Source organism: Nuphar pumila, chromosome 11, assembly GCF_984573655.1.
Source record: "Nuphar pumila chromosome 11, dmNupPumi1.hap1.1, whole genome shotgun sequence".
Lineage (NCBI taxonomy): Eukaryota > Viridiplantae > Streptophyta > Magnoliopsida > Nymphaeales > Nymphaeaceae > Nuphar > Nuphar pumila.
In genome coordinates, this window is record NC_143259.1 from 91,186,954 (window position 1) to 91,213,039 (window position 26,086).

The 26,086-nt window shown below is 37.4% G+C and overlaps 1 protein-coding gene and 1 non-coding gene across 6 annotated transcripts in view; one reads left to right on the plus strand and one right to left on the minus strand.

Annotated features, from left to right (window-relative positions):
- Positions 1 to 26,086, minus strand: part of LOC149822492 (uncharacterized) — a 76,033-nt gene that overhangs the window by 44,192 nt on the left and 5,755 nt on the right. For all 5 annotated transcript variants that reach the window (XR_016426208.1, XR_016426210.1, XR_016426207.1 and 2 more), the window contains exons 2-6: positions 15,167 to 15,247; positions 14,548 to 14,685; positions 545 to 655; positions 352 to 402; positions 151 to 251 (exon numbers count right to left, since the gene is read on the minus strand). Coding sequence is in view for 1 of the 5 variants with exons in the window: in XM_089981575.1 (XP_089837701.1) it covers positions 151 to 251; positions 352 to 402; positions 545 to 655; positions 14,548 to 14,685; positions 15,167 to 15,247 (482 nt within the window). In the remaining 4 variants the exon portion in view is untranslated. The remainder of the gene's footprint in view (positions 1 to 150; positions 252 to 351; positions 403 to 544; positions 656 to 14,547; positions 14,686 to 15,166; positions 15,248 to 26,086) is intronic.
- TRNAY-GUA (transfer RNA tyrosine (anticodon GUA)) lies at positions 3,575 to 3,660 on the plus strand. The gene is given in 2 exon segments: positions 3,575 to 3,611; positions 3,625 to 3,660. It is a non-coding gene; the product is annotated as a tRNA-Tyr (tRNA).

Below are 26,086 nucleotides of genomic sequence, written 5' to 3' on the forward strand. Positions count from 1 at the left end.
TCTGTATAGACTACGAGAAACTAACTAAACAATAGATTCATGAGAGACAAAGAAATATCATAATAATGAAGCCACAAAAAAATGGCTAGTTAGTAAGCGAAAATTATGCAAAATAAAGCTGTTATCCCTGCACACATCCCAGAAACTAACCTCTCATTAACAATAAAAAGAATGGGATAAAATGGCCCAGCCAGCATTGCAAGAAACCGTGTATTAGATTCTGCAGCTTCAGAAAAAAGAGAAAGATCTGCCTGCATTTCTCACCAATTAATCATGCCATCAATAACAAGCCAAAGAACTTCAAACTTGTACAGCAAAACTAAATGTGTAGCTAGAACTCAATATGCACACCTCAAGCTGAGGAAGAAATGGCAGCAGACGTTTGGTGATGTCTTGAAGCAACTGACACACAATAACAATGGGAAAATATTTCACTATCATGATTTTTGTGCGGGAGGGAGATGGGAGATAGTGATGGCAACAGTGCAGCAAGAAACAAAAATAAAGGATTAAGCAGTAGTCTACTGAAATTCGTGAAGAATACCTGAAGATAAATATTATGGCTATCTTGTTTGTGTGAGATAACATTTGGCAACAAATGATCGACGACAGGTTGAAACTCTGGCTCCAATCCATTTACAGATATTCCAATCAGCTGCAAATCAAAATTTGACCAACCAATACTAGTCAGACCAGTGTTGTTAAAAACGCGCCCCAAGGCGCAAAAGGCATGCCACACCACAAGGCAAGGTCCCTTTTGCCTTGAGGCGCACATAAAAAGTGCAAATCATATGAGGTGCACGCCTCATGGTGAGGCGCATCTCATTTTTGTTTGGGTCAAATGGTGGGCTTTGGGCCTCATATCGTATGAGGCGCGCCTCATTTTTGTGAGGGTCAAATGGGGTCAAAGCCCCCATTTGACCCAAAAAAGAGGAGGCCCGACTGATTAGGGCCTCCACCCTCTCGTCTCTCGCTCATCTCTCGCCCTCCCTCTGTCGTCTCTCGCCCTCCTCCCTCTCTCTCTTTGCCGAAAGAAAGAAGAAGAAGGAAGAGGAGGAGGTCTCTCTCTCTCTCTCTCTCTCTCTCTCTCTCTCTCTTTGTTTCTCCCTCTCGCTCTCTCTCTCTCTGTCTCCCTCTCGTTGTATCTCGACTCTCCCTCATCTCGCTTGTTGCATCTCTCTCTCTCTCTGTTCGCTGCCAGTGAGAAGGACCCTGTCACCTCGAGGTACGCAATTTTTTTTCTTTTTTCCTCTTTATTTTCTCTATTGTCTTCTTCTACTTCTCTTTTTTCCCCTTTTTCCTTTTTTCCTCTTTTTCACTATTGTCTCTTATTCTCTTTTCCCCCATTTTTCCTTCCCCTTCCCTTTTCTTTTTTTCATGTAATTTTTTCTCCTCCTCTAAGCTCTCGCCCACCACTCTCTTTGTTGTTCTTCTTCTTCATCGTTTTCCTTCCTTTTTCTTTTTTTTCATTTTCAGTTTCTGTTTTTCAGTTATATACATATATATTTTGTGTTTGGGCAAGAGTATATATTACATATATATTATATAATTCATGTATAATCTATTTCTAAGTTATATAATTAGTTTCTCAATTATATAATTGGTTTTGAAGTTATATATATGTTATATATTTAATTAATTATATAAATCTATGTGTATTTGTGTGGAAAACAGATATACATACACCTTAGGATGTTATATTTTGCAGTCAAGCCTATCATGCTGTGTAGTTTTCTTTGCAGCTATATATATATATGTGTGTGTGTGTGTGTGTGTGTGTGTGTGTGTGTGTTTTCTTATCTTTTTTCACACAGCAGGTATTGGCCCTTGCTTTGCTGTTTCAACGTGGAATTCCTGTGTAATATATGTTGAATATTATTGAGTATGAATCTGAATTTCAGTAAGTTGTTGCATTAATGTTACTTTACATGTTAATCTCACATTTTTCAATATTTATTTGAGATTTTCTATTTCTTATTGGTTGTTGCTTCATCAATAAAGCATTTATTTTATTTATTTGTATTTTTAGATATTTTTTAAAGTTTTCAAAAAAAATTTGAGGCTTACGCTTTACGCCTCGCCTCAATTTTTTGTGGAGCACTATGCTACGCCTTAACGCTTTTCACAACATTGAGTCAGACTATCAAATTCAACAGCAATGTGAGGATGGTTATTCTAAAATGTTGTTAATTTCACAGTGGAAACACGTATTATCCTTTCAGAAAGGGTACCTGTAGATTTATGTTTCAGAAATGCATTATAAAACAAAATCCTTATTCTTCCAATGCAGCACCATGAAAGAAGTGTGTACTTTCGTGCATGATAAGAACAGTAAAATCAACACTTTAAGTAGTATGGTTGTGATATATCTGCAAATTAATGTATTAACATATATATCATATGCAGCATTCTTTCTAATCATGCAATAAAGATGAATGCACATATACAAACATGGACACATGTAAATACATGTACATGTGCGTGCATCATCCCAATTCCAATCAATGTTGTGAAAAGTGTTGTGGCATAGTGCAGCACTCCACCAAAAGCTGAAGCGAGGTGTAAGCCTCAAGGCATAAGGCATAAGCCTCAGATTTTTTTTTTAACTTTAAAAATATCTACAAATACAAATAAATAATAGAAATGCTTTATTGATAAAGTAACAATCAATAAGAAACAGAAAATTGCAAATAAATAGCGAAATTAACAATTTTTTTTTCTTCTTCTACAGAAAATTGCAAATATAAATAGTTTTCTTTCTTTTGTTCTTTCTTTTTGTCTCTTTCTCTCTGTTGAGAATAGGTGGTTCTTTGTTTAAGTTCTTTTATATTAGAGGTTTTCTGAAATTTTTTTCTCATAAGGACGTAGATGTAATTTCTCTTTTTGCCTCTCTCTATTTAATATAGAGAGAAGCCCTAATCAATTGAGTTAACGAGTTCTATTGTGCAGCCGTCTCTCTCTCTCTCTTCTCTCTCTCTACACACACAGGTGGCTGTAGATCCCATCTTATTCTACATGGTATCAGAGCCCTCGATCTTGGGAGCGTGATCAACAGGGACTGATCTTCATCAACAAGGAGCAATAACCTACGACTTCTTAAAATCAGGTTTGATGGTGGTTGATTGGAGAAGATCTGATAACAGATCTGGGATGTTACCCAGATCTGTCGTCAGATCTAAGGAGAAGATTTAGATCTGTTCTCCTCATCTGGATCTCTTGTTGCGACCTATTGTTGCTGAGTCCTGTTCTTGCTATGACGTGACTTTTTTTTTTGGGTTCGTGAGTTGTCGAGGTGTGTTCCTGTTGTTTGGGAGCAGCAGAAATCTTCTTTTTTCTGTGTTGCCGTGATTGTTGAGTTCTTGTCGAGAATTTTGCTAAGTTCTTTCCTGTGCTGATTGCGTGTGATCAGAATTCTGCCGTGAATACAGATTTCTTTTCTGTGCTGATTGCTTGTGATCGAAATATAATTGATCTGTCTAACTGTGCCCTGAAGACTTACTGGATGTCGTGCCTTATATGTTGGAGACCAGCAGGTGTAGTGAATATTTGTTTTGCGACTGCATTCTATCATTGGTCGACCTTAGCTCAGTTGGTAGAGCGGAGGACTGTAGTTGGTTGACTGTCATCCTTAGGTCGCTGGTTCGAATCCGGCAGGTCGGATATGCTCATTTTTTTAACTCCGCCTGTGTAGTTATACACTGTCGGTCCCAAGCCCGGATAAAGGAGGAGGGTTGCGGTAGGCCTGTGACAGCCAGCATAAAAACTGTCATATCCTATGAAAATGAACCAATATGAGAATTTCGTTGGGGCGTTCCCTACTGAGCGACGCGTTGTACTCTCTAGGCCCGGAGGCAGTGATAAATGTGCAAGGGTTGCTAGGTCGTCGCCCAGAAGCGACGCGTCACACCGGCGCCCGGGTGTGGTGTCAAATAGGCAAGGGTTCCCTCACTTTGTTGGACGGGTGGGGGTAAAGAAGTTAGTCCAAGACCATAAAATTAGGTTAGCCACTTGGAACATAGGGTCTTTAACTGGTAAGTTGGTAGAGTTAGTAGATGTTATGTGTAGGAGAAAGATTGATATTTTATGTCTTCAAGAGACCAAATGGGTAGGTGAGAAAGCTAAAGTGATAGAACCTTGGGGATATAAGATTTGGTATACAGGAATAAATAGGAATAGGAATGGAGTAGGGATTGTTATGAGTCGTCAGTTTATAGATAATGTAGTTGAGGTCCGTAGGAAGGGTGATAGAATTTTACTTATTAAATTAGTATTAGGTACGGATATTATTAATATTATTAGTGTTTATGCACCTCAAGTAGGTTTAGATGATTCCATTAAGCATCAATTTTGGGAAGATTTAGATGGAGTAGTACAAGAGACATCTTATGGAGAAAAGCTTTTCATCGGCGGTGACCTTAATGGACATGTAGGCATTAGTAGGGATGGATTTGAGAATATCCATGGAGGCTATGGTATAGGAGAAAGAAATGAAAGTGGAGAAAGGATTTTAGATTTTTGTTTGTCCTATGATATGATCTTAGCAAACACTTGGTTTAGGAAGAGGGAGTCTCACCTAGTAACATTTAAAAGTGGGGTTAATACGAGTCAGATAGATTTTTTCCTACTTAGAAAGAGAGATAGGGGTTGTTGCATCGATTGTAAGGTTATACCAGGAGAAAGTGTAGCTACACAACATAGAGTCTTAATTTTAGATCTTAGAATTAGACAATGCCGCAAAAGGGATAGACATAGGATAGATCCTAGAATTAAGTGGTGGGCACTGAAAGGAGCTAAACAAGGAATGTTTGTAGAGCAGGTAGTTAAGGAAGTTGATTGGTGTCTCGAGGAGGATTCAGAATCAATGTGGAATAAGATAGCGGGTGGTATGAGAAAAGTAGCTAAGGAGGTATTGGGTGAGTCTAAAGGCGGTGCACCACTAGGTAAGGATACATCATGGTGGAACGAGGATGTCAAATTAGCTATTAAGGTTAAAAGAGAGTGTTATAGAAATCTAAGTAAGAGTCGTGATAGTGAGAATTTGGAGAAGTATATGATAGCAAAGAAGGAAGCCAAAAAAAGTTGTTCGAAACGCGAGGGCTAAGGTATATAAGGAGGTTTATGACAAGTTGGATACCAAAGAAGGCGAGAAGGATATTTATAGGCTGGCAAAGATGAGAGATAGGAAATCGAAGGATTTGGGTATGGTTAGATGTATCAAAGATGAAACGCAAAGGGTTTTAGTCAAAGATGAGGAGATTAAGGAGAGATGGAAAGATTATTTTGATAAGCTATTTAATGATAGTCATGCTCAAGATCTTGGAGACTTCTTCATTCCTTTTCATGAGATAAATCGTGACTTCATGCGCAAGATTCAAAAGAAAGAAATTGCAGAGGCTTTGAAGAAAATGAAATCAAGAAGGGCAGTTGGCCCAGATGGTATACCTATCGAGGCTTGGAAATGCTTGGGAGAGAAAGGTTTAGAATGGTTGACAAATCTTTTTAACTTGATTTGGCGAACAAATAAGATGCCTAATGAGTGGAGGAAGAGTACTTTGGTGCCTTTATATAAGAATAAGGGTGATATACAAGATTGCACAAACTATCGTGGTATAAAACTCATGAGTCATACTATGAAACTTTGGGAGAGGGTGATTGAGTCTAGGTTGAGGAAGGTTGTCATGATATCGGAGAATCAATTTGGTTTTATGCCTGGAAGATCAACTATGGAAGCTATACATCTTCTTAGACAACTTATTGAAAGATATAGAGAGAGGAACAAAGATTTGCATATGGTTTTTATTGATTTAGAGAAGGCATACGATAGAGTACCTAGGGACGTTCTCTGGTGGACAATGATGAAGAAAGGTGTTTCTCTCAAGTACATTAGTATAATTAAAGATATGTATGAAGGAGTAGTAACCAATGTCCGCACTTGTGGAGGGGTGACAACCAATTTTCCGATAACGGTTGGGTTACATCAAGGATCTGCTTTAAGCCCTTTCCTATTTGCGATAGTGATGGATGAGCTTACGAGATCAATTCAAGAAAATGTACCGCGGTGTATGTTGTTTGCTGATGATATTGTTTTGATTGATGAGTCTAGAGCTGGGGTTAATGCTAAGTTAGAATTATGGAGACAGACATTGGAAGCTAGAGGTTTTAAGTTGAGTAAGAGTAAGACTGAATATATGGAATGTCGGTTTAGTAAGCAACGAAGTAGTGATGGGAGTGTAGTGAAGCTTGGTGAGCAAGATATACCGGTGAATGATTATTTCAAATATTTGGGATCCTTCATTCAAAAGTATGGAGAAATTGATGGAGATGTAAATCATAGGATAAAGGTTGGGTGGATGAAATGGAAAAGTGCTACTGGAGTGCTGTGCGATCGTAGAATGCCATTGCGGTTGAAGGGAAAGTTTTATAGGACGACTATTAGACCCGCTTTACTATATGGTACAGAATGTTGGGCTGCCAAGAGACATCATATTCAAAAAATGAGTGTAGCTGAGATGCGGATGCTTAGATGGATGTGTGGAAATACAATAAAAGATAAGATTCGGAACGAAGAGATACGTAAGAAGGTAGGTGTTGCACCCATTGAAAATAAGATGCGAGAGAATCGTTTACGGTGGTTTGGACATATTCGGCGAAGGCCTAATGATGCTCCAGTTAGAAGGTTGGAGAAATGGGAAAATATATTAGTTAAAAGAGGTCGGGGTAGGCCTAGGAAGACTTGGATGGAGATGATAGGAAAGGATATGAATGCTTTGAACCTCACCAAGGACATGGCGTTGGATAGAAATGATTGGACGAAAAGGATTCATGTGGAAGACCCAAAATGAATTTCTTTTTTGGTTCATATCGCTGACCCCAATTGTTTTGGGATGAAGGCGTAGTTGTTGTTGTTGTTGTTTGTTGTATTCTATCATTGGTCGTGATATGTTTGGGTGCAGCAATGTTCGTGATTCCTGTGGTATCAACAGCAAGTGAACTTTAGTTGTTTTTAGTGGGTTGGTTTATTTCAGAATGTGGTTTTCAGCAGTTGTGACTCCCTGCTGTGTCGACTTTTTTTTGAAGGAAGCATGGTAGCTTAAGTTACTCTTCTGTCGTGGAAAATAGCAGGTGTGATTTCCTGCTGTGTTGAATTTTGTTTTGTGTGTGGGCTGCTGTTTGTTGTGGAAACAACAGGTGTGACTTCCTGCTGAGTTGAAAATTCCTCTTGAACACTTGTTGTTCAAGTGAGGTACTTTTTTTTTATTTTGGATCACATCTTCAGTATGGCTGAAACTTCGAAATGTGATTCCAAAATGGAACATATTGGGGAGTATAAGGCTTTTGCCAACCCCTTCTCGTATGGCTCTTCCGTAAGGTTGAATGAAACCAACTATGCCAGGTGGTCCAGAACTTTTATGATGTCAGTATCTGGACATCGTCGCAAACATATTTTGTTGGAAGGCGAACCCACTGAGAAATTGGGAAAATATGTTACTTGGGATGAAGATAATGACATAGTTATGTCATGGATCATGAATAGTGTCGAACCCCATATTGCAGATGGATTGATCTACTATAATACAGCCAAACTGATGTGGGACAATCTTCGTGATACATACTCACAAGAAACGAATGTGAGTCGTATCCTGCAAGTCGAACAGGAAATATATAACTTGCAACAGGGAGATCAGACCTTGGCCCAGTACTATGCCTCTGTAAAAGCTGCGTTTGAAAGACTTAATGCTCACAGGCCTCTTTGTTGCTCGAAGCAAAAGGATCATCAAGAACAAACCATGGTTGCTCGTTTTCTTACAGGTCTTTCTTCAGATTTTTCTGTTGCAAAAGTTCAAATGTTGACTGGATCAGATGTTCTCACTCTTGCTGATGCTTACAATCGTCTGAGTAGACTTGCGATCTCTCTGCCACAATCTCAGCCTGTGACTCAGTCATCTGCTCTTGTTGTCCCATCTAGTTATGGGCGTGGAAATATTCAGAATATCAGAGGACGAGGACGTGGACGTGATATGGGAGGCAGAGGAAAGCTTCAATGTACATTCTGTGGAAAATCTGGACATTTAGAAGATCGTTGCTGGGATAAGCATGGTCGGCCTACCTCTTCTTCATCAAAGTCATATACTCCTAAAGCTATGTCACATGGGTGCGGGTGCGGGTGCGGGTGCGACACGGGTGCGGCGCAATTTCAAAAATTTTGGACACGGGGACTCAGCTATATATATATATTAAAATATATATATATATATATAAGACTCGGTCAAAGTTGTGCCCATTAGGGGATAGGTGATGAGTTGTGAAGGCATTCTGTACACTTTCTTCATACAGGAATAATTCACTTTTGGGCACTTTCTTCCTACACTGTAATAATTCACTTTCTTCATACAGGAAAAAACCACAAAAACTTGAGTTGTGCCCATTCTGTACTTAAAACTTGAAAGTGTACAGGTTTTTTAGTTGTGATGGGTTTTTTTCCTTACAGCTGTAGCCCAGAAAATTTCAAAAAAAAAATTTCAAAAAAAAAAAATTCCAAAAAATGGACCAAAATGACCCTGGGTGCGTTGACCACACTCAGGGTCGGGTTGACCGAGTCCGAGCCGCACCCGTGTCCGCACCCGTGTCGGTGCGTGTCGACGCGGGTGCGGCGACCTTGGAGCCGAGTCCGTGTGACATAGTCCTAAAGCAAATGTTACTACTATCGAGGCAACAAATGTACAAGAGAATATCACTGCAAATGAAAGTTGTATCACCCTTAGTCGTGCGGAATATGATGAGTTGATCGCTCTTCGACCTTTGAGTTCCACCCCTCCTGTCGCTGGTGTTGCCTATTCAACCGAAAATCATCTTCATCCGACTGATAGTAAGTGGGTTATTGACTCTGGTGCATCCAGACATTTGTGTGGAAATTCACGTGTTTTTTCAGATCTAAAGGATATTAAGGCTCAGCTTGGAGTCTCATTAGCCGATGGGAGCTCCTCTCCGGTTGTTGGTCAGGGAAATATTTCTATATCCTCCTCATTACAGTTGAAAAATGCTCTTCATGCTCCAAACTTTCCTCAAAGTTTACTTTCTGTTAGTTGCCTTATAAAAGAACAAAATTGTAGAGTAATATTTGATCCAATGGGTTGTTATTTTCAGGATTTGCTAACGGGGAAGAAGATTGGTGGAGGCTATGAAGAAAATGGAATTTACTACCTACATCATCCAATGGGTTATGTTCATGCTGCAGTGGAACATTCATTCAGTCATGTTCAGTGGCATCGTCGTCTTGGTCATCCTTCATTGTCAAAGCTTCGGTCGGTCTTTCCTCAGATTCCTTCCACCACATCATTTCAGTGTGAAGCATGTCAGTTGGGCAAGCATCATCGAAGTTTGTTCCCTTCGAGTCAGAGTCAGTCTAGTAATAAAGTTTTTGAACTTCTTCATGCAGATGTATGGGGTCCTAGTAAGATTCTTACTAGGACTCAATGTCGTTATTATCTTGTTATTGTTGATGATTTCTCTAAGTTATCATGGGTATTTTTAATAAAAGAACGATCTGAAGTTCCTAGTCTTATCAAATCCCTAATTCTTGAAATAAAAACTCAGTTTGAATCTATTGTCAAGATTGTTCGCACTGATAATGCTCTCGAGTTTAAATCAAAAGGTCTGTTACAATTTTACCAAGATCATGGCATCCAACCCCAAACTTCATGTGCCTATTCATCTCAACAAAATGGGGTGGCTGAGCGAAAACATCGGCACCTCCTTGATGTTGCCAAGACCATTATGATTCAATCCAATGTTCCTGCGTTATACTGGGGTGATGCGATTACCACTGCTTGCTATTTGATCAACCGCATGCCTTCGTCTTCTGTGGGTGATCAAATTCCATTACATATCCTAAAACCTAATGCCCCACTTTTTTCTTTCTCACCAAAAATATTTGGATGTGTTTTTTTTGTACACAAACTTGGCCCTGACCGTGATAAATTAGCCGCTCAAGCTACAAAATGCATATTTATCGGTTATCCAAAAAATCAAAAGGGCTATCGATGTTATGATCCTATTTCTCGCCGAGAGTATGTCAGTGTGGATGTATCTTTCCTGGAATCCTCTCCATATTACTCTAGTTCTGGTTCCCCGCTGCAGGTTGATCCAGTTGAGTCTTTTCCATTACCTCTACCTCCTTTTCCTTTGGAATCTGTGCCCTCATTACCGAACCAAACTTCATCCTCTTCCAGATTTAATAATCCTCCATTGGTATATGTGCGTAGAGCTCCACTTCCGCAAGAGCCTTCATCTTCTTCTTCTCCTGAGGTAAGTTCTACTGACAATAGTGATCTTCAAGATGATGATAACATGCCTATTGCTCTACGAAAGAGGACAAGACAATGTACCTTATATCCCATATCTCATTTTGTCTCCCATGCCAGAATTGGACATCAGATGAAGTCTTTTATTTCAGCCTTGTCTGCTGAAACTATTCCTCTGAACTATCAACAGGCAGCACTTGATAATCGCTGGAAGTTGGCTATGCAAAAAGAAATGACAGCTTTAGTATCTCAGCATACCTGGGATCTAGTTGATTCCCCAGCAGCTGCTGACATTGTTGGATGTAAATGGGTATATACAATAAAGTACAAATCTGATGGTTCTATTGAAAGGTACAAGGCCAGATTAGTCGCGAAAGGGTATACTCAGACATATGGAATTGACTTCTTTGAAACTTTTTCTCCTGTTGCACGGATGGGTACCATCTGTCTTGTTCTCTCAGTAGTTGTTCAGCATGGTTGGAGCTTGTGCCAATTAGATGTGAAAAATGCATTTCTATATGGGGATCTATCTGAGACCGTTTACATGCAACAACCTCCGGGCTTCGAGGTTGAGGGGGAGTGTCAGAAGGTGTGTAGATTGAGAAAGGCGATTTATGGCTTGAAACAAAGTCCGCGTGCATGGTTTCAAAAGTTGTTTGAAGTAATGTCAAGCTTTGGCTTTAATAAATCAGCAGCAGATCATACTCTTTTTATAAAGAAAACTAGCTCTGGCATAGTTGTTATGGTGGTATATGTGGATGACATCATTCTTACAGGAGATGAAGTGAAAGCTATTGAAACCACAAAGGCTCATCTTCAAAAACACTTTGTTACAAAAGACCTTGGTTCACTTAGGTATTTTCTGGGTATAGAAGTTGCTAGGAGCCGTGAAGGGATGGTTTTGTCTCAACGGAAGTATGTTCTTGACTTATTAAAGGAAACGGGCATGTTGGGAGCTAAACCAGCAAATATTCCCATGGACCATAAAGTTCAGTTGTTTGAAGAAGGGTCAAAACCAGTTGATAGCAAAAGCTATCGCTCCCTAGTAGGGAAGTTATTATATGTAACTGTGACCAGGCCGAATATTGCTTTAGCAATAAGCAAAGTTAGCCAGTTTATGGACAAACCAACTGAGATACACTGAAATGCAGCCATAATGATATCTACCACAGGATTCTGTGTGTTTTTGGGAGACAACTTGATTTCATGGAGAAGTAAGAAACAAAATGTGGTTTCCAGGTCGAGTGCAGAATCAGAATATCGAGCTATGGCCCAAACAGCTGCTGAATTGATGTGGGTTTGCACTGTTCTTCATGATCTCCAGGTGAAGGTTCCCTCTCCAATGACCATGATGTGCGATAACAAAGCGGCAACATATATAGCAAACAATCTTGTCTTTCATGAGAGAACAAAGCACATTGAGGTTGATTGTCACTATGTAAGAGATATGATTCAAGCTGGTCATATCACTACCAAATACCTAAAGTCGGAAGACCAAGTTGCAGATATGTTTACAAAGCCTCTTGCTAGGCCAAATTTTTCAAAATGTTGTGACAAGCTGAGCATGATTGATATCTATACTCCAGCTTGAGGGGGAGTGTAGAGAATAGGTGGTTCTTTGTTTAAGTTCTTTTATATTAGAGGTTTTCTGAAATTTTGTCCTCATAAGGACTTAGATGTAATTTCTCTTTTTGCCTCTCTCTATTTAATATAGAGAGAAGCCCTAATCAATTGAGTTAACGAGTTCTATTGTGCAGCCGTCTCTCTCTCTCTCTTCTCTCTCTCTCTCTACACACAGGTGGCTGTACATCCCATCTTATTCTACACTTTCTCTCTCTTTCTTTCTTTCTCTTTTTCTTTCTTTATTCCGTTCTTCCGTCCTTTCTTTCTTTATCTTTCTTTCTTCCTGCCTTCCTTTTCTTTCTTCCTTCCTTTCTTTCTTTCCTTTCTTTTCTTTTCTTTTCTTTCTTTCTTTCTTTTCTTTCTTTTTTTTTTCTTTGTTGCGCTATTTACCTGCGCCTCAAGGCGCAGAAGTCCTTACCTCAAGGCCAGGCACACTATTCGTGCCTTGACGCATGTTTTTGATAACTATGATTCCAATACATGCATTTGGTGCTACTGGCATGGTGCCAGTAAATCTACTACCAGAAAGTTACATGCATGTGTCTACATGCGTCTGCATGTGGGCATGATCATATCCATATGTGTGAGATGATATGGCACTGCTTACGCCAAATAATAGATTTATAACCTTTTTAAAGCTAACATTTTACATGATCGACTTGCTCTGTCTTATTGATGAAAGGTGACTTTACAAGGCAGACAAATTGTTAGCTACTTCAGTTGCTTAATTTCAAATTGAGTTTCTCCATCATAAATCATTTCAATGATAAATGCAAGTTCAACAGAAACCATGAGCTTTTGGTGTGTTGACTGTCAGCCAAAGGGAAGACCAGATTGCCAAGGCCAATGAAACATTACTTCTCTATTATTATACCAAACCATTGTTGTTAACATGCCTCAAGGTGCAAAAGGCGTGCCTTGCCACAAGGTGAGGGTCATTTTGCCTTGAAGCACACAAAAAAAGCACAAATCATATGAGGCGCACGCCTCACGGTGAGGTGCGCCTAATTTTTTGTTTGGGTCAAATGGGGTCAAAGCCCCCATTTAACCCAAAAAAAGGGAGGCCCGACTAACTAGGGCTTACACCCTCTCGTCTCTCACTCTCATCTCTCGCCCTCCTCCTTCTCGTTGTCTCCCTTTTTCTCTCTGCCGAAAGGAAGAAGAAGAAGAAATCTCTCTCTCTCTCTCTCTCTCTCTCTCTCTCTCTCTCTCTCTCTCTCTCTCTCTCTCTCTCTCGACTCTGACCCCATGACCGTGAGGTACGCAATTGTTTTTCCTTTTTTTATCTCTTCCTCTTTATTTTCTCTACCGTCTTCTTCTTCTCTTTTTTTCGCTATTTCCTTTTTCTCTCCTCTTTTTCACTACTCTCTTCTCTTTTTCCCCCTTTTTCCTTCCCCTTCCCTTTTCTTTTTTTCTTTTTTTTTTGCTTGTTATTTTTTCTCCTCCTCTGAACTCGTGCTCGCCACTCTCTTTGTTTTTCTTCTTCTTCTTTTTCCTTCCTTTTTTCTTTTTTTCCATTTTCAGTTTCTGTTTTTCAGCTATATACATATATATTCTGTGTTTGGACAGGTGTATATATTACATATATATTATATAATTCATGTATAATCTATTTATAAGTTATATAATTAGTTTCTCAATTATATAATCAGTTTCTCAATTATATATATGTTATATATTTAATTAATTATATAAATCTGTGTATTTGTGTGGAAAACAAATATACATACACGATGTTATATTTTGCAATCAAGCCTATCATGCTGTGTAGTTTTTTTCACAGCTATATATATGTGTGTGTATGTTTTCTTAGCTTTTTTCACACAGCAGGTATTGGCTCTTGTTTTGCTATTTCAACATGGAATTCCTGGGTAATATATGTTGATTCTTATTGAGTATGAATCTGAATTTCAGCAGGTATTGGCTCTTAATTTTTTTATTGAAGGTTCATATTTTATTTCTTAGATACTTACATAGATCAAGTTGTTGCATTAATCTTACTTTTACATGTTAATCTCACATTTTTTGTATTTATTAGAGATTTTCTATTTCTTATTGGTTGTTGCTTCATCAATAAAGCATTTATTTTATTTATTTATACTTTTAGATATTTTTTTAAAGTTTTTTTTAAGTTTTCAAAAAAAATTGAGGCTTACACTTTACGCCTTGCCTCAGTTTTTTGTGGAGCGCTAGGCTACGCCTCAATGCTTTTCACAACATTGTACCAAAAGGATATCCCTTATCTTGAAGGGCGACTTTACAAGGCAGACAAATTGTAAGCTATTTCAGTTGCTTAATTTCAAATTGAGTTTCTCCATCATAAATCATTTCAATGATAAATGCAAGTTCAACAGAAACCATTGGCTTTCGGTGCATTGACTGTCAGCCAAAGGGAGGACCAGATTGCCAAGGCCCATGAAACACTGCTTCTTCTCTATAATTATACCAAACCGATATCTTGTTAAGCCTTACAACACAATACATACGTGTGCAATGTGCATGTATGTTTGTGTACATAAATATATATTTGTATACATATATAAATATAAATATATAAACATTTATGTATGTATGTATGTATGTATCCATAGTATATCAATCGAATGAAAATAAATAAAGTCACCTGGATGAAAAATATCGCAATTGGATTGCCACGCAAACACGAAATTCTCACATATCGGCATGGTACATAGTTCATGGGGTACATCATATCACGGCGAGGAGCTTCACAACGTGGTCGAACTTTCATGAATGCCTCAGGCTGAAAAATACATTTATTACCAATAAGCACATTAGATGAAAATTGATACTAAAAAGGAAATGAAACACCACATACAAAAAAGGTTGCATATGCATTGAATGAATCAGAATTACTACTTGACACCTTCAGTAAGTTCTAGATACAATTGTATCCATAATAGGTGATGAAACTGAAAAGAAAAATAATTTTTCTAAGGTTTTCAAATTGTGAAGATGATTCTGGTGCAAGATATAAGCATTTTTTTATTCTTCAAAACAAACTATTGCTAAAAAAAGAAAATAGAAATGGTTAGAAATATCTATGCCTAATAAAGTCATAATAGGCTACTTAAGGTAGATAAATGGTAAGCAAGTCCTCTTAGCCAGCTAAAGCCACACATGTCCATGTAAATTTTATGGGATTTATCCTGCCCGCATAAATATGGAACATGATTTCTGGAATACAACTATATCCATAATCACATAATCATTCTAATTTGTACCTTGTAGCGAAGGCCAACCGCAATCTCCCATTCAAGCACAGATTTATTATGGACCCGTATGTGTGATAACAGGCAAGGTTCCTGCAGATGATCAGTAAACTAACAACTTTAAAAAGGGAAAAATAGAAGAATAATTTTCAAAAGAGGTCTGAAAATTCCAGGAGTAAAAGCTAGGTTCAGTTTGTTAACATAAGTCCTGAAGTACCAGATTCATAACTTCATCGCTGAGTCGTATGCCTATGGGATGCACATGGAATCAAGATTTAGAAAGCTATTTTTTCAATATTCACAGCATCAATGATCATTTTTAATAATTATTGATATTTCCAAGGTGGTTTATCATTTTATTTGTTTTATAACTTTGAGGTTACAAAGATATTCAGATTCAGTATTACTAACTGATTTTCTGGACTGATTCTGCATTCCTTGGGTTTCATTTGAGGGTTATGCATTTGTTACTCTCCAGCTTATTGGAGCATTATCATGTGAATTTCACAATTATAAAGAGTCCTTCCCCTGTCATGCATTTTGGATCAATGCTGGCTCTTGAGAATATCCAGCATAATTGAAAGTTGTGTGCAGAATGACTTTTGTAAAGTTGAATGATCATAATTATGTTGTGTGAGCTTTGGCATGTGAACGACATCACATGGGTATGGAATCTATGGATGCAGGCACACAGACATGCTGCAGACATGCTTGGTGTAGACGACAGTTCTCAAAAATTAGGATACAGAGACATCCCCCACCCCACACACCCCCACACACACAGTGTAATGAATCAATGATGCACAAATAGAGAGTCAAAAGACTTGTGCAAACACACGAATCATAGTATCTAATGGACCGATTATAATCTCATAAGAGATGAAATAAAAACACAGCAATAAGGCATAAAAGCCTATTGAAAAACAAAGAAAGGCTTTAGAATATCACAGCAAACGCTTTATAAAAAGCATACTTACAAGGTAGGTCTCCCAACAGTCAAAAATACTGGCAGGAAAACAGAAAAAAGACAGAAAACAGAAAAGAAAAAAAGAAAAAGAAAAAGAAAAAGTTACATTTCAGTCCCTAGTGGACTGTTCTAAATATAAAAGACAAAAATACCCTTGTCGGGTATTGGTATACATTTAATTTTAACACTCCCCCTCAAACTTACGGTGAAATCACCAAAAGTTTGTCAAGAAGATACAAAAATCTAGGCAAAGGAAGAACTTTGGTAAAAAAGTCTGCGATCTGAAATTCAGACTGAACATATGGCAACATATAATAGTCTCCTTCAAATATTCTTCGCGAACATAGTGACAATCTGTTAAAATGTAAAACTGTACATATATATATAATAATATTATATTATTATATATATAAATATATTTTTCATTTCTTTCTTTTTTGTAAATTTTTTCCTTTATTTTTATTTTTTGTCTTTATGTCATCTAGTTCAGTTTGAACTAGAATGACTATTGCTAGTCAAGTCCTGTCCAGACTTGACTAGCAATAGAGTTGTTGGACCGCTATTTTGAGCTCTCTTTCAGCTGTGTATATAAAGGGGTGCAGCGCCTCTTGTATTTTATCCCCAATGCTTCTTAAGCAATTGGTTTTTCATATCAATAAAGAATACATTTTTATTTTTATTTTGTTTTCAGTTGTACCCTTTTCAAGGGTTATGCTTTAGTGTCATTCTTAAGACTTGCCCTTGTGAATCTAAGCTTGTGTTTTGAAGATCCCCATTTCATTTCATGGTATCAGAGCTGCGGAAGTACTAAATCTTGAGGAAAAGCTGCCTCGGTTTTTTTGCATGTTTGCAAAAGTGTTCGCCACTTGAAGAGAAGTGTTTTATCACTTCATTGGGAAAGATTTCACATCTTGTTGTATTGTTTTTTTTCTTTCTTTTTCATTTTCCTTCTTGTTTCTCTTATATCCCTATTCTTTCTCTCCTTGTAATCGATGGATGACAATGATAAAGTCACTGTCATGCCTATGAAACTAAGCGATACGAACTATGTAACATGGGCTTCAATCATGAAACACCATATATGGGGAAAAGGCCTATGGGGGATTGTGGATGGTTCTGATTCAGAACCTAAACTATCTCTTACTAAAAAGGAGGGAGATAAAGAGGTCCCTCTATCGGAAGAAGAGAAAATCAAGGCTATTGCCTCATACGAGAAGAAATGGAAAGAATGGAGAATATCTCATGTGAAGATAATGTTATGGCTTATCAATAGCGTTGACATTAAAAAATGCTCAAGTCTTGCCAAATTTGATCATGCCGATAAGGCATGGGAATACCTTAAGAATATGTATTCCCTTAAAGATATTGCACACGTGTGCAACCTCCAAAAAAAAGTTCGAATGATGACACAAGGAGACAAAACTATTCGTGAATATTACAATGGGTTGTCCGAACTTTGGGAAGAACTTTCCCTTTTAGAACCAAAGTGGCATTGTGCCGAAGACATCGAGCTTCGTCAGAAACAGCTCGATGTTGAACATTTTTACCAGTTTATCATTGGATTAAGGCCGAAATTTGAAACCACTAAATCGGCCTTACTTCACCGGGGAAAATTCCTTATATTGTTGAAACTATTGAAGAGTTAACAATGGAAGAAAATCGTCTCCGAAAAGGTTCTTCAAAAATTGAAGATGATTCTGTTTTAGCCGTGTCTAGACCAGGGAATCATGTTTCGATCATATAGGCATCCTCACTTTAACCGACAAAATGGTGACTATGATAAGAAGAAAGTTATTTGTAATCATTGTCATGAACCGGGACACTACAGGCCACAATGTCCCAAACTTAAGGAGCTGAGAGAAAAAAGAGCTGCAATTGCTGGATCGAAGCCTAAAAATCAAGATACACCAGTTTCCCTGGCCCAACTAATGGAGATTCTTCAGCCTCTCATCAAAGGTGCCTCTTCCTCATTTGAAGCTTCAACCGGCGCAGCAGCCTCATATTTTCTGATCCAGGTAAAATTTCTTGGCTCCTTGACTCTGGTGCATCTTTTCATATGACCCCAAATAATCAAAGTCTATCCAAATGTGTTAAAAATAAAACAAGTGTGTCAAAGGCCTTTACTGTTGATGGGACTTCTCTTGAAATAGAAGGAATAGGAAATTTTGAAAAAATTTATAAAACAAAGAAATTTTCTATTTCAGAAATTAGACATGTTCCCAAATTAAATTTAAATCTTTTATCTGTATCTCAAATTTCTGATTATGGGTGTAATATTTCATTTTCTTCTCATGGTTGTTGGGTACAGGATCGCCAGTCAGGCAAGCTGATTGGGGAAGGCCCTAGAGAAGGAGGACTCCATTACATGGATTTTTTGGAAATGTCAAAGAAAGCTTTTTGTTATAATATTCAAAAAATAGAGTTAGAATTGTGGCATAAGAGACTTAGTCACCCACATATAGCCAAAATCCAACATTTTTCAAATCTAGGGAAATTTTGTAACTCTGAATCATTTGATTGTAAAGATTGTATTCTCGGCAAAATGAAAAGATTACTATTTCAGAACAGAACCTTTTTCTCTTCAAGACCACTTGAATTAATATACTCGGATGTTTGGGGTCCTGCACCAGTAATTTCTAAAGGAGGATTTGTTTACTATATTATTTTTGTCGATGATTTCTCCCGACATACGTGGATTTACTTTCTCAAACATAAGTCTGAAGTATTTTCATACTTTCAAACTTTTTATAATATGGTTAAAAACAAGTTTCAAAATGATATTACTATTTTTCGCACAGATTCAGGGGAAGAGTTTTTATCCACAAATTTTTAAAATTATCTTAAATTACATGGCATCACACATCAAAAATCTTGTCCTTATACACCTCAACAAAATGGACTGGCAGAACGAAAACATCGTCATATTATAGAAACCACTAGGACTTTATTAATAGCAAATCAAGTCCCGAAAGACTTTTGGGCAGAAGCTGTCTTAACTGTCACCTATCTCATTAATAGGATGTCATCTTCTTCATTACAAAATATCACTCTCATTGAAAAACTTATGAATATTTCTCCAGACTACTCTAGACTAAGAATATTTGGGTGCAAATGTTTCATATTTACTGACAAAAATGATAAATTTTCCCCTCGTGCGATTCCTTGTGCCTTTTTAGGATATGTTGAAAAACAGAAAGGTTATAGATGTTTTGACTTCAAAAATAATAGAATATATGTGTCTAGAAATGTTTTCTTTCTTGAAAAAGAGAGTTTTTTTATTTTAGAAAATTAAAAGACGTCACTGAGTACTCCTTTTTGCTAGATCTAACATCAACATCTGATGAATATGACCTTGACTGTAACTTTGATGATGATCAAAGAATTATTGATCTTAATGTTGAAAATGAAGAAGTTCATAGAGATACTAGTATTCAATATTCCAGGCGACAAGAGTCTAATCCTCCATGTGCACTTGAAAAATATTCTAACATTCCAACTAGACAATCATCCCGAGTCTCGAGGCCTCCAGGAAAGTTTGTATCATACGAGTTTTTTTCACCCACATATAGGGCAGTTATTGTATTAATTCACTCATATAAAGAACCATCAACATATTTTCAAGCAAAAAATGATATCAAATGGATAGAAGCCATAAAAGCTGAATTAGATGCACTTGAAAAGGCTTCTACATGAAATATTCAAGATCTTCCTCCAGGGAAGAAAACTATAGGATGTCGATGGGTTTATAAAATTAAAACCTAGAGTGATGGTACTCTTGAAAGATATAAAGCTCGTTTAGTAGCCAAAGGTTATGCCCAAGAATATAGGATTGATTATGAAGAAACCTTTGCTCTGGTGGCTCGTATGACAACTGTCCGAACCTTAATTGCCTTAGCTTCTATCAAAAAATGTATATTTTTCAAATGGATATCAAAAATGTTTTTTTAAATGGAAAGCTAGTTGAAAAAGTATACATGGAACCCCCTCCTGGACTAAGTATTCCTAAGGGTAAAGTCTTTCGCTTAGAAAAAACTCTTTATGGACTTAAACAAGCACCAAAAGCTTGGTATGATAGGTTTAGTCGTGTTATGATTGATATTGGTTTTCAATTCTGTTTAACTGACACTGCTTTATTTATTAAGAATTCTGATGCAGGGATCATTGTGCTTCTTCTCTATGTGGATGATATGATCATCACCGGAAGCGATAAACAGGGAGTTGAAACAATCAAAACACTTCTTAAATCTCATTTTGAAATGACTGATTTGGGCTTGTTGAGATATTTTTTAGGCATTGAAGTTGCTTATTCTCCTAGAGGATATTTATTATCTCAGACTAAATTTGTTTTTGATATTGTTTTCAGGTCTGGTATTACTGATGATAAGAAAGTTGACACTCCAGAAGTTGTTAATGTTAAAATGAAGATTGATGATGGAGAACTTCTTGCAGACAGCTTGTTGGGGCACTTTCCTATCTATCAATTACCAGACCAGATATAGCACATGTTGTTCACACAGCAAGTCAATTTCAACATGCTCCTACTTCTGTTCATATGGGAGCAGTCGTGTGTATTATCAGATACATCAAGTCCTCTCTTTCACGAGGATTTTTCTTATCTTCCTCCTCTTCTCTTGATTTAATTGCATATACTGATGTTGATTGGGGAGGTGATCCCAATAACAGACACTGAAACACTGGCTTTTGTGTCTTTTTAGGGAAATCATTGATCTCGTAGAGGTGTAAAAAGCAGCAGAAGGTATCTCTCTCATCCACCGAAGCTGAATACAGAGTCATGGCAACCACGACCATGGAAGTAGTTTGGCTCCGACGACTGCTTGCTGACATGGGAGCTCAAGCAACAAAGGCTTCACAAATGTGTTGTAACAATAAAAGTGCGATCTACATTGCCAGTAACAGAACATTTCATAAACGCACCAAACACATCGAAATGGATTGTCACTACGTCAGAGAGGAATATCTATGCGGGATAATTGATCTGCCATATATCACTTCAGAATATCAGTTAGCAGACTTCTTTACAAAGCCTCTCGTTGCTCCCCGATTTCACTTTCTCTTAGACAAACTTTCGTTCATTGTACCGTAAGTTTGAGGGGGAGTGTTAAAATGTAAAACTATACATATATATATAATAATATTATATTATTATATATATAAATATATTTTTCATTTCTTTCTTTTCTGTAAATTTTTTCCTTTATTTTTATTTTTTGTCTTTATGTCATCTAGTTCAGTTTGAACTAGAATGACTATTGCTAGTCAAGTCTTGTCCAGACTTGACTAGCCATAGAGCAGTTGGACTGACACAGTCCAACAGCTCTAAATAGAGTTGTTGGACTGACAGTCCAACAGCTCTATTGAGCTCTCTTTCAGTTGTGTATATAAAGGGGTGCAGACCAGAGTTACCGAAAGCGCCTAGGGTAAAGGGGAAGCGCGCTTCGGAAGCGCAAAACGTCGCGCTTTCGAAGCGTGAGGGGAAGCGCCCCCCTTTTTTGGGAAGCGCGCTTCCCTACAGCCCCCTTTTTTGGGAAGCGTGCTTCCCTTTTATGAGAAACGTGCTTCCCATTTATGGGAAGCACGCTTCCCCCATGCTTCCCCCGCGCTTCCCCATTTTTTCATTTTTTTCGCTTCCCCCTCGCTTCCCCATTTTTTCATTTTTTCGCTTCCCCCTCGCTTCCGGTTCGCTTCCTAGGTCGCTTCCGAGACGGTTCATAATTTTCTTCTAAGCGGTCCCACGCTTCCCCGCTTCCTACATTTTTGAAAGTGCCTCGCTTCCCGCTCCCGCTTCCCGTATCGCTTCCCGCTCTCGCTTCCTCAACTGGCAACTCTGGTGCAGACCCTCTTGTATTTTATCCTCAATGCTTCTTAAGCAATTGGTTTTTCATATCAATAAAGAATACATTTTTTTTATTTTGTTTCCAATTATACCCTTTTTAAGGGTTATGCTTTAGTGTCATTCTTGACACTTGCCCTTGTGAATCTAAGCTCGTGTTTTGAAGATCCCCATTTCATTTCACAATCCATCTCAATGTTTTTTGTTCGCTCATGAAAGGTATGATTGTTGGCAATGTATATGGCACTTTTGTTGTCGCAGCATAATTTTGAAGCCTCTGAAATATCAACTCTCATATTTGAAAGTAATGCGCGCATCCACACAACTTTAGTGGTTGTTGTAGCCATTGCCCTATACTCAGCTTCGGTGGAGGATAAGAACACCTTTTGTTGTTTCTTGCATCGCCAAGAAATGAGAGAATCACCTAAAAAGACACAAAAACCAGTAGTTGAGTGACGATTATTGAGATCTCCTCCCCAGTCAGAATCAGTATAAGCAATAAGATTTAAAGATGAGAAAAATGATAAGAATAGCCCTTTAGAAATAGTTTTCTAGATGTATCGAACTATTCTCAACACGGCACTCATGTGAACTGATGTGGGCGCATGTTGAAACTGGTTGGCATTGTGTACAGCATGCGCAATATCAGGTCTAGAAATAGAAAGGTACATTAGTGATCAGATAAGTTGCCTCTAAGGTGTTGGATCATCTAATAGTACTCCATCTTCAGCTCTTGCATTTATCATCCCAGGCGTGTTCGCACACTTTATGTCAATGATTCCCGAACGTGCAACAATATCTGCTACAAACTTGATTTGAAATAAAATATATCCGCTTGATGAGTAATTCACTTTAATGCCTAGAAAATATCTCAAAAAACCAAGATCAGTCATATCAAAATATTTTTTAAGCATAACTTTAATTTCTTCAATTTCCTTTTGATCATTGCCGATGATCATGTCATCAACATACAAGAGAAGAATAATAATAGAGGTACTTGTAGATCTTATAAACAAAGCAATGTCAGTTTAACAGGATTTAAAACCAAATTTGAATATGGTATTATTAAACCAATCATACCATGCTTTAGGGGCTTGCTTAAGCCCATACAAAGTCTTTTGAAGCCGAAGAACCATACCATTTTCAATAGTCAAACCGGGAGAAGGATCCGTGCACACTTCTTCATTTAAATTTCCATTTATAAATGCATTTTTAACATCTAGTTGATAAATAGGCCATTTTATAATGGATGTTACTGCAACTAAAGTCCTAACTGTGATCATACGAGCTACCGGGGCAAATGTCTCCTTATAATCTATTTCATATTCCTGGGAGTATCCTTTTGCAACTAATTGTGCTTTATGTCTTTCTAGGGACCCATCACTTTTTGTTTTGATTTTAAATACCCATCTACACCCTATAGTCTTCTTTCCCTTGAGAAGAGGTTGAATTGTTCAGGTATGAGCTTTATCCAGTGTATTTAATTCTATCTTCATGGCTTTTACCCACTCATCTATGTTTTTAACTTCACTGTAGTCAGATGGTTCATGATATGAATGGATAGCTAGAAGGCAAGCCCTATAGTTTGGAGTAAAAAATTCATATGACACAAATCTAGTTGGTGGTCTATGAATTCGTTCAGATCTCCTAACTCTAGTTTCCTTAATATTTGTTGATTGATTATACCTTACAAAGGCACATGGATGCTCCCCAGTATCTCGTCTGGAATACTGTAAGAGATTTTTGGGATGGTTCTTTTTCTTCACGAAAGTCGTTAATAGACTCAAAATTTTCAATGTCATTAACAATTTCATTATTTGATTTAGGTAATAAATTAAATAAAAAAGCATACTCGGTTTCTTTCTTGGGATTTTCAAAATCAAATTTGTTTTCCTTTTCAAGAAAAGTAACATTCCTATAAACATAAAGTTTGTCATTTGTTTGATCGTAGCATCGATAGTCTTTTTTATTCTCGGCATATCCAAGAAAGACATATTTTATGGCTTTCGAAGAGAGTTTGTTATATTTTTCAAAAAGCACAAAACATTTACATCCAAATACCCTTAGTCTTTTCAAGTCAGGAGAAATTTCAAAAAGTTTTTCAATTGAAGATTTGTTTTCCAAGACTTGAGAAGGCATTCTATTTATTAGATACACTGCGGCGGTAAGTGCAACTTCGGCCCAAAATTGTTTTGGAGCATTCTTTGAGATAAGAAAGGTTCTAGCAGTCTCAATAATGTGACAATGTTTTCTTTCAGAAATATCATTTTGTTGATGAGTCCTTGGACAAGATCGTTGGTGTAAAATTCCATGAGTTTTTAGATATGATTGAAATTCATTTGAGAGAAACTCTCCCCCTGAGTCGGAGCGGAAGACTTTAATATTTGTTTTAAATTGGTTTACAAGGTTATGAAAATTTTTAAAACATGAAAAAACATCTGATTTAGGCTTAAGGAAGAAAATCCAAGTATGTTTACTGAAATCATTTATGAATGTAACATAATATGAATATCCTCCCTTTGACATAACAGAAGCGGGACCCCATACATCTGAGTGCACCAATTCAAAGATTTCACTATATTAGGAAGTTCTTGATCCAAAAGGTATCATTTGCATTTTTCCAAGTATACAATCTTCACATACAAAATCTTTATCTTTACAAAAAAAATTCAAAAATGAAAAATGAGATAATTTGGATATACTTGGATGTCCTAATCTTTTATGCCAAAGATCTAAATCCATGTCTTTGACATGATTACAAAAAGAGTTTTTGGGTAGACATAAAAAATCCATATAATAGAGATCTCCTCTTCTATGGCCTTGCCCAATCAGCTTCTCTGACCGGAGATCTTGCACCCAACATGCCTTAGATAAGAAGAAGACTTTACATCCATTATCGAAAATTTGAGAAACTAAAAAAAGGTTTAAATCTAATTTGAAATAACCTTTACGTTTGGAACAAAAAAATTCTTTGAAGTGTCTAATATTTCCTATACTTTTGACTTTTAATGAAGTGCCATCGACGGTTGACACACATGAAAAGTATGAATTGGTGCAATCGGATAGTAGGGATTCATTATATGTTATATGAAAAGATGCTCTCGAATCCAAAATCCAAGTGGACTTACCTGGAGAAGAAGAGGAAGAGGTGGCGGCACCCGATATAGAAGGAGTAGCCTTAAGGATATTTGAAACGGACTCCGCTATTTGGGCAATTGTCAAATCATTGAAATTGTCTTCTTTCTTGATATCTTGAGTTTCTTCACTTAGAGCGGCTACCTTCTTGAATTTGGGGCAATCCGGTCTTATGTGTCCCGGTTCCTTACAATGATGACAAATGATTTTGTCATTTTATCCACCCTTGTATCCTCCATGATGTCCTCCATTGTTTTTCTTTTCAAAATGAGGGGGTTTATAGGTTTTCACAAAGTTTTCGGGTCTTGCCATGGCAAGAACCGAAATCATTTGACTTGTGCATGTCAAGTCTTGTTTCCTCTTGGCAAATTTGTGCAAGAGCATCACTTATAGAAGGAATTGAGGTCCTATGAAATAAAAAGGACCTAACTTGTTCAAATTTCGGTCATAGGCCATAAAGGAAAGAGAAAAGATTTTCTCTTTCTATTTGAGCTTTTCTCATTTCAATAGCCGAACCTTCTCATTTAGGTTCTAACATGGCTAATTCATCTCAAATAGGAGACAAAACCTCATAGAAATCTCTCACACTTTTGTCTCCTTATTTAGCATTACGTACCTTGTTTTGAATATAGTCTAGCCATATCCTTTTGAATAAATGAATTCTTTAAGAAGATCCATGCATCACATGCCTTCTTGGACTTGATGATGTTGGTGGCAATCTTAAATTCCATGGTATTCATAAACCATGAGAGAATTTGAGCATTGCTTGCTTCCCAATCTTCCAACTTATCTTGGTATTCTTGTAAAGCATTTTCCTTTTCTTCTTCGGACAACACTTTGACTTGATCTCCTTCTTTTCTAGTCAATTTGAGTTGGGATTCATTAGTAGAACCACTAACAAAACCCCATAGCTTTTTGCCTTTGATGTGATTCTCCATTGTCACCACCCACATCAAATAGTTGTTCTAATTTAGCTTGT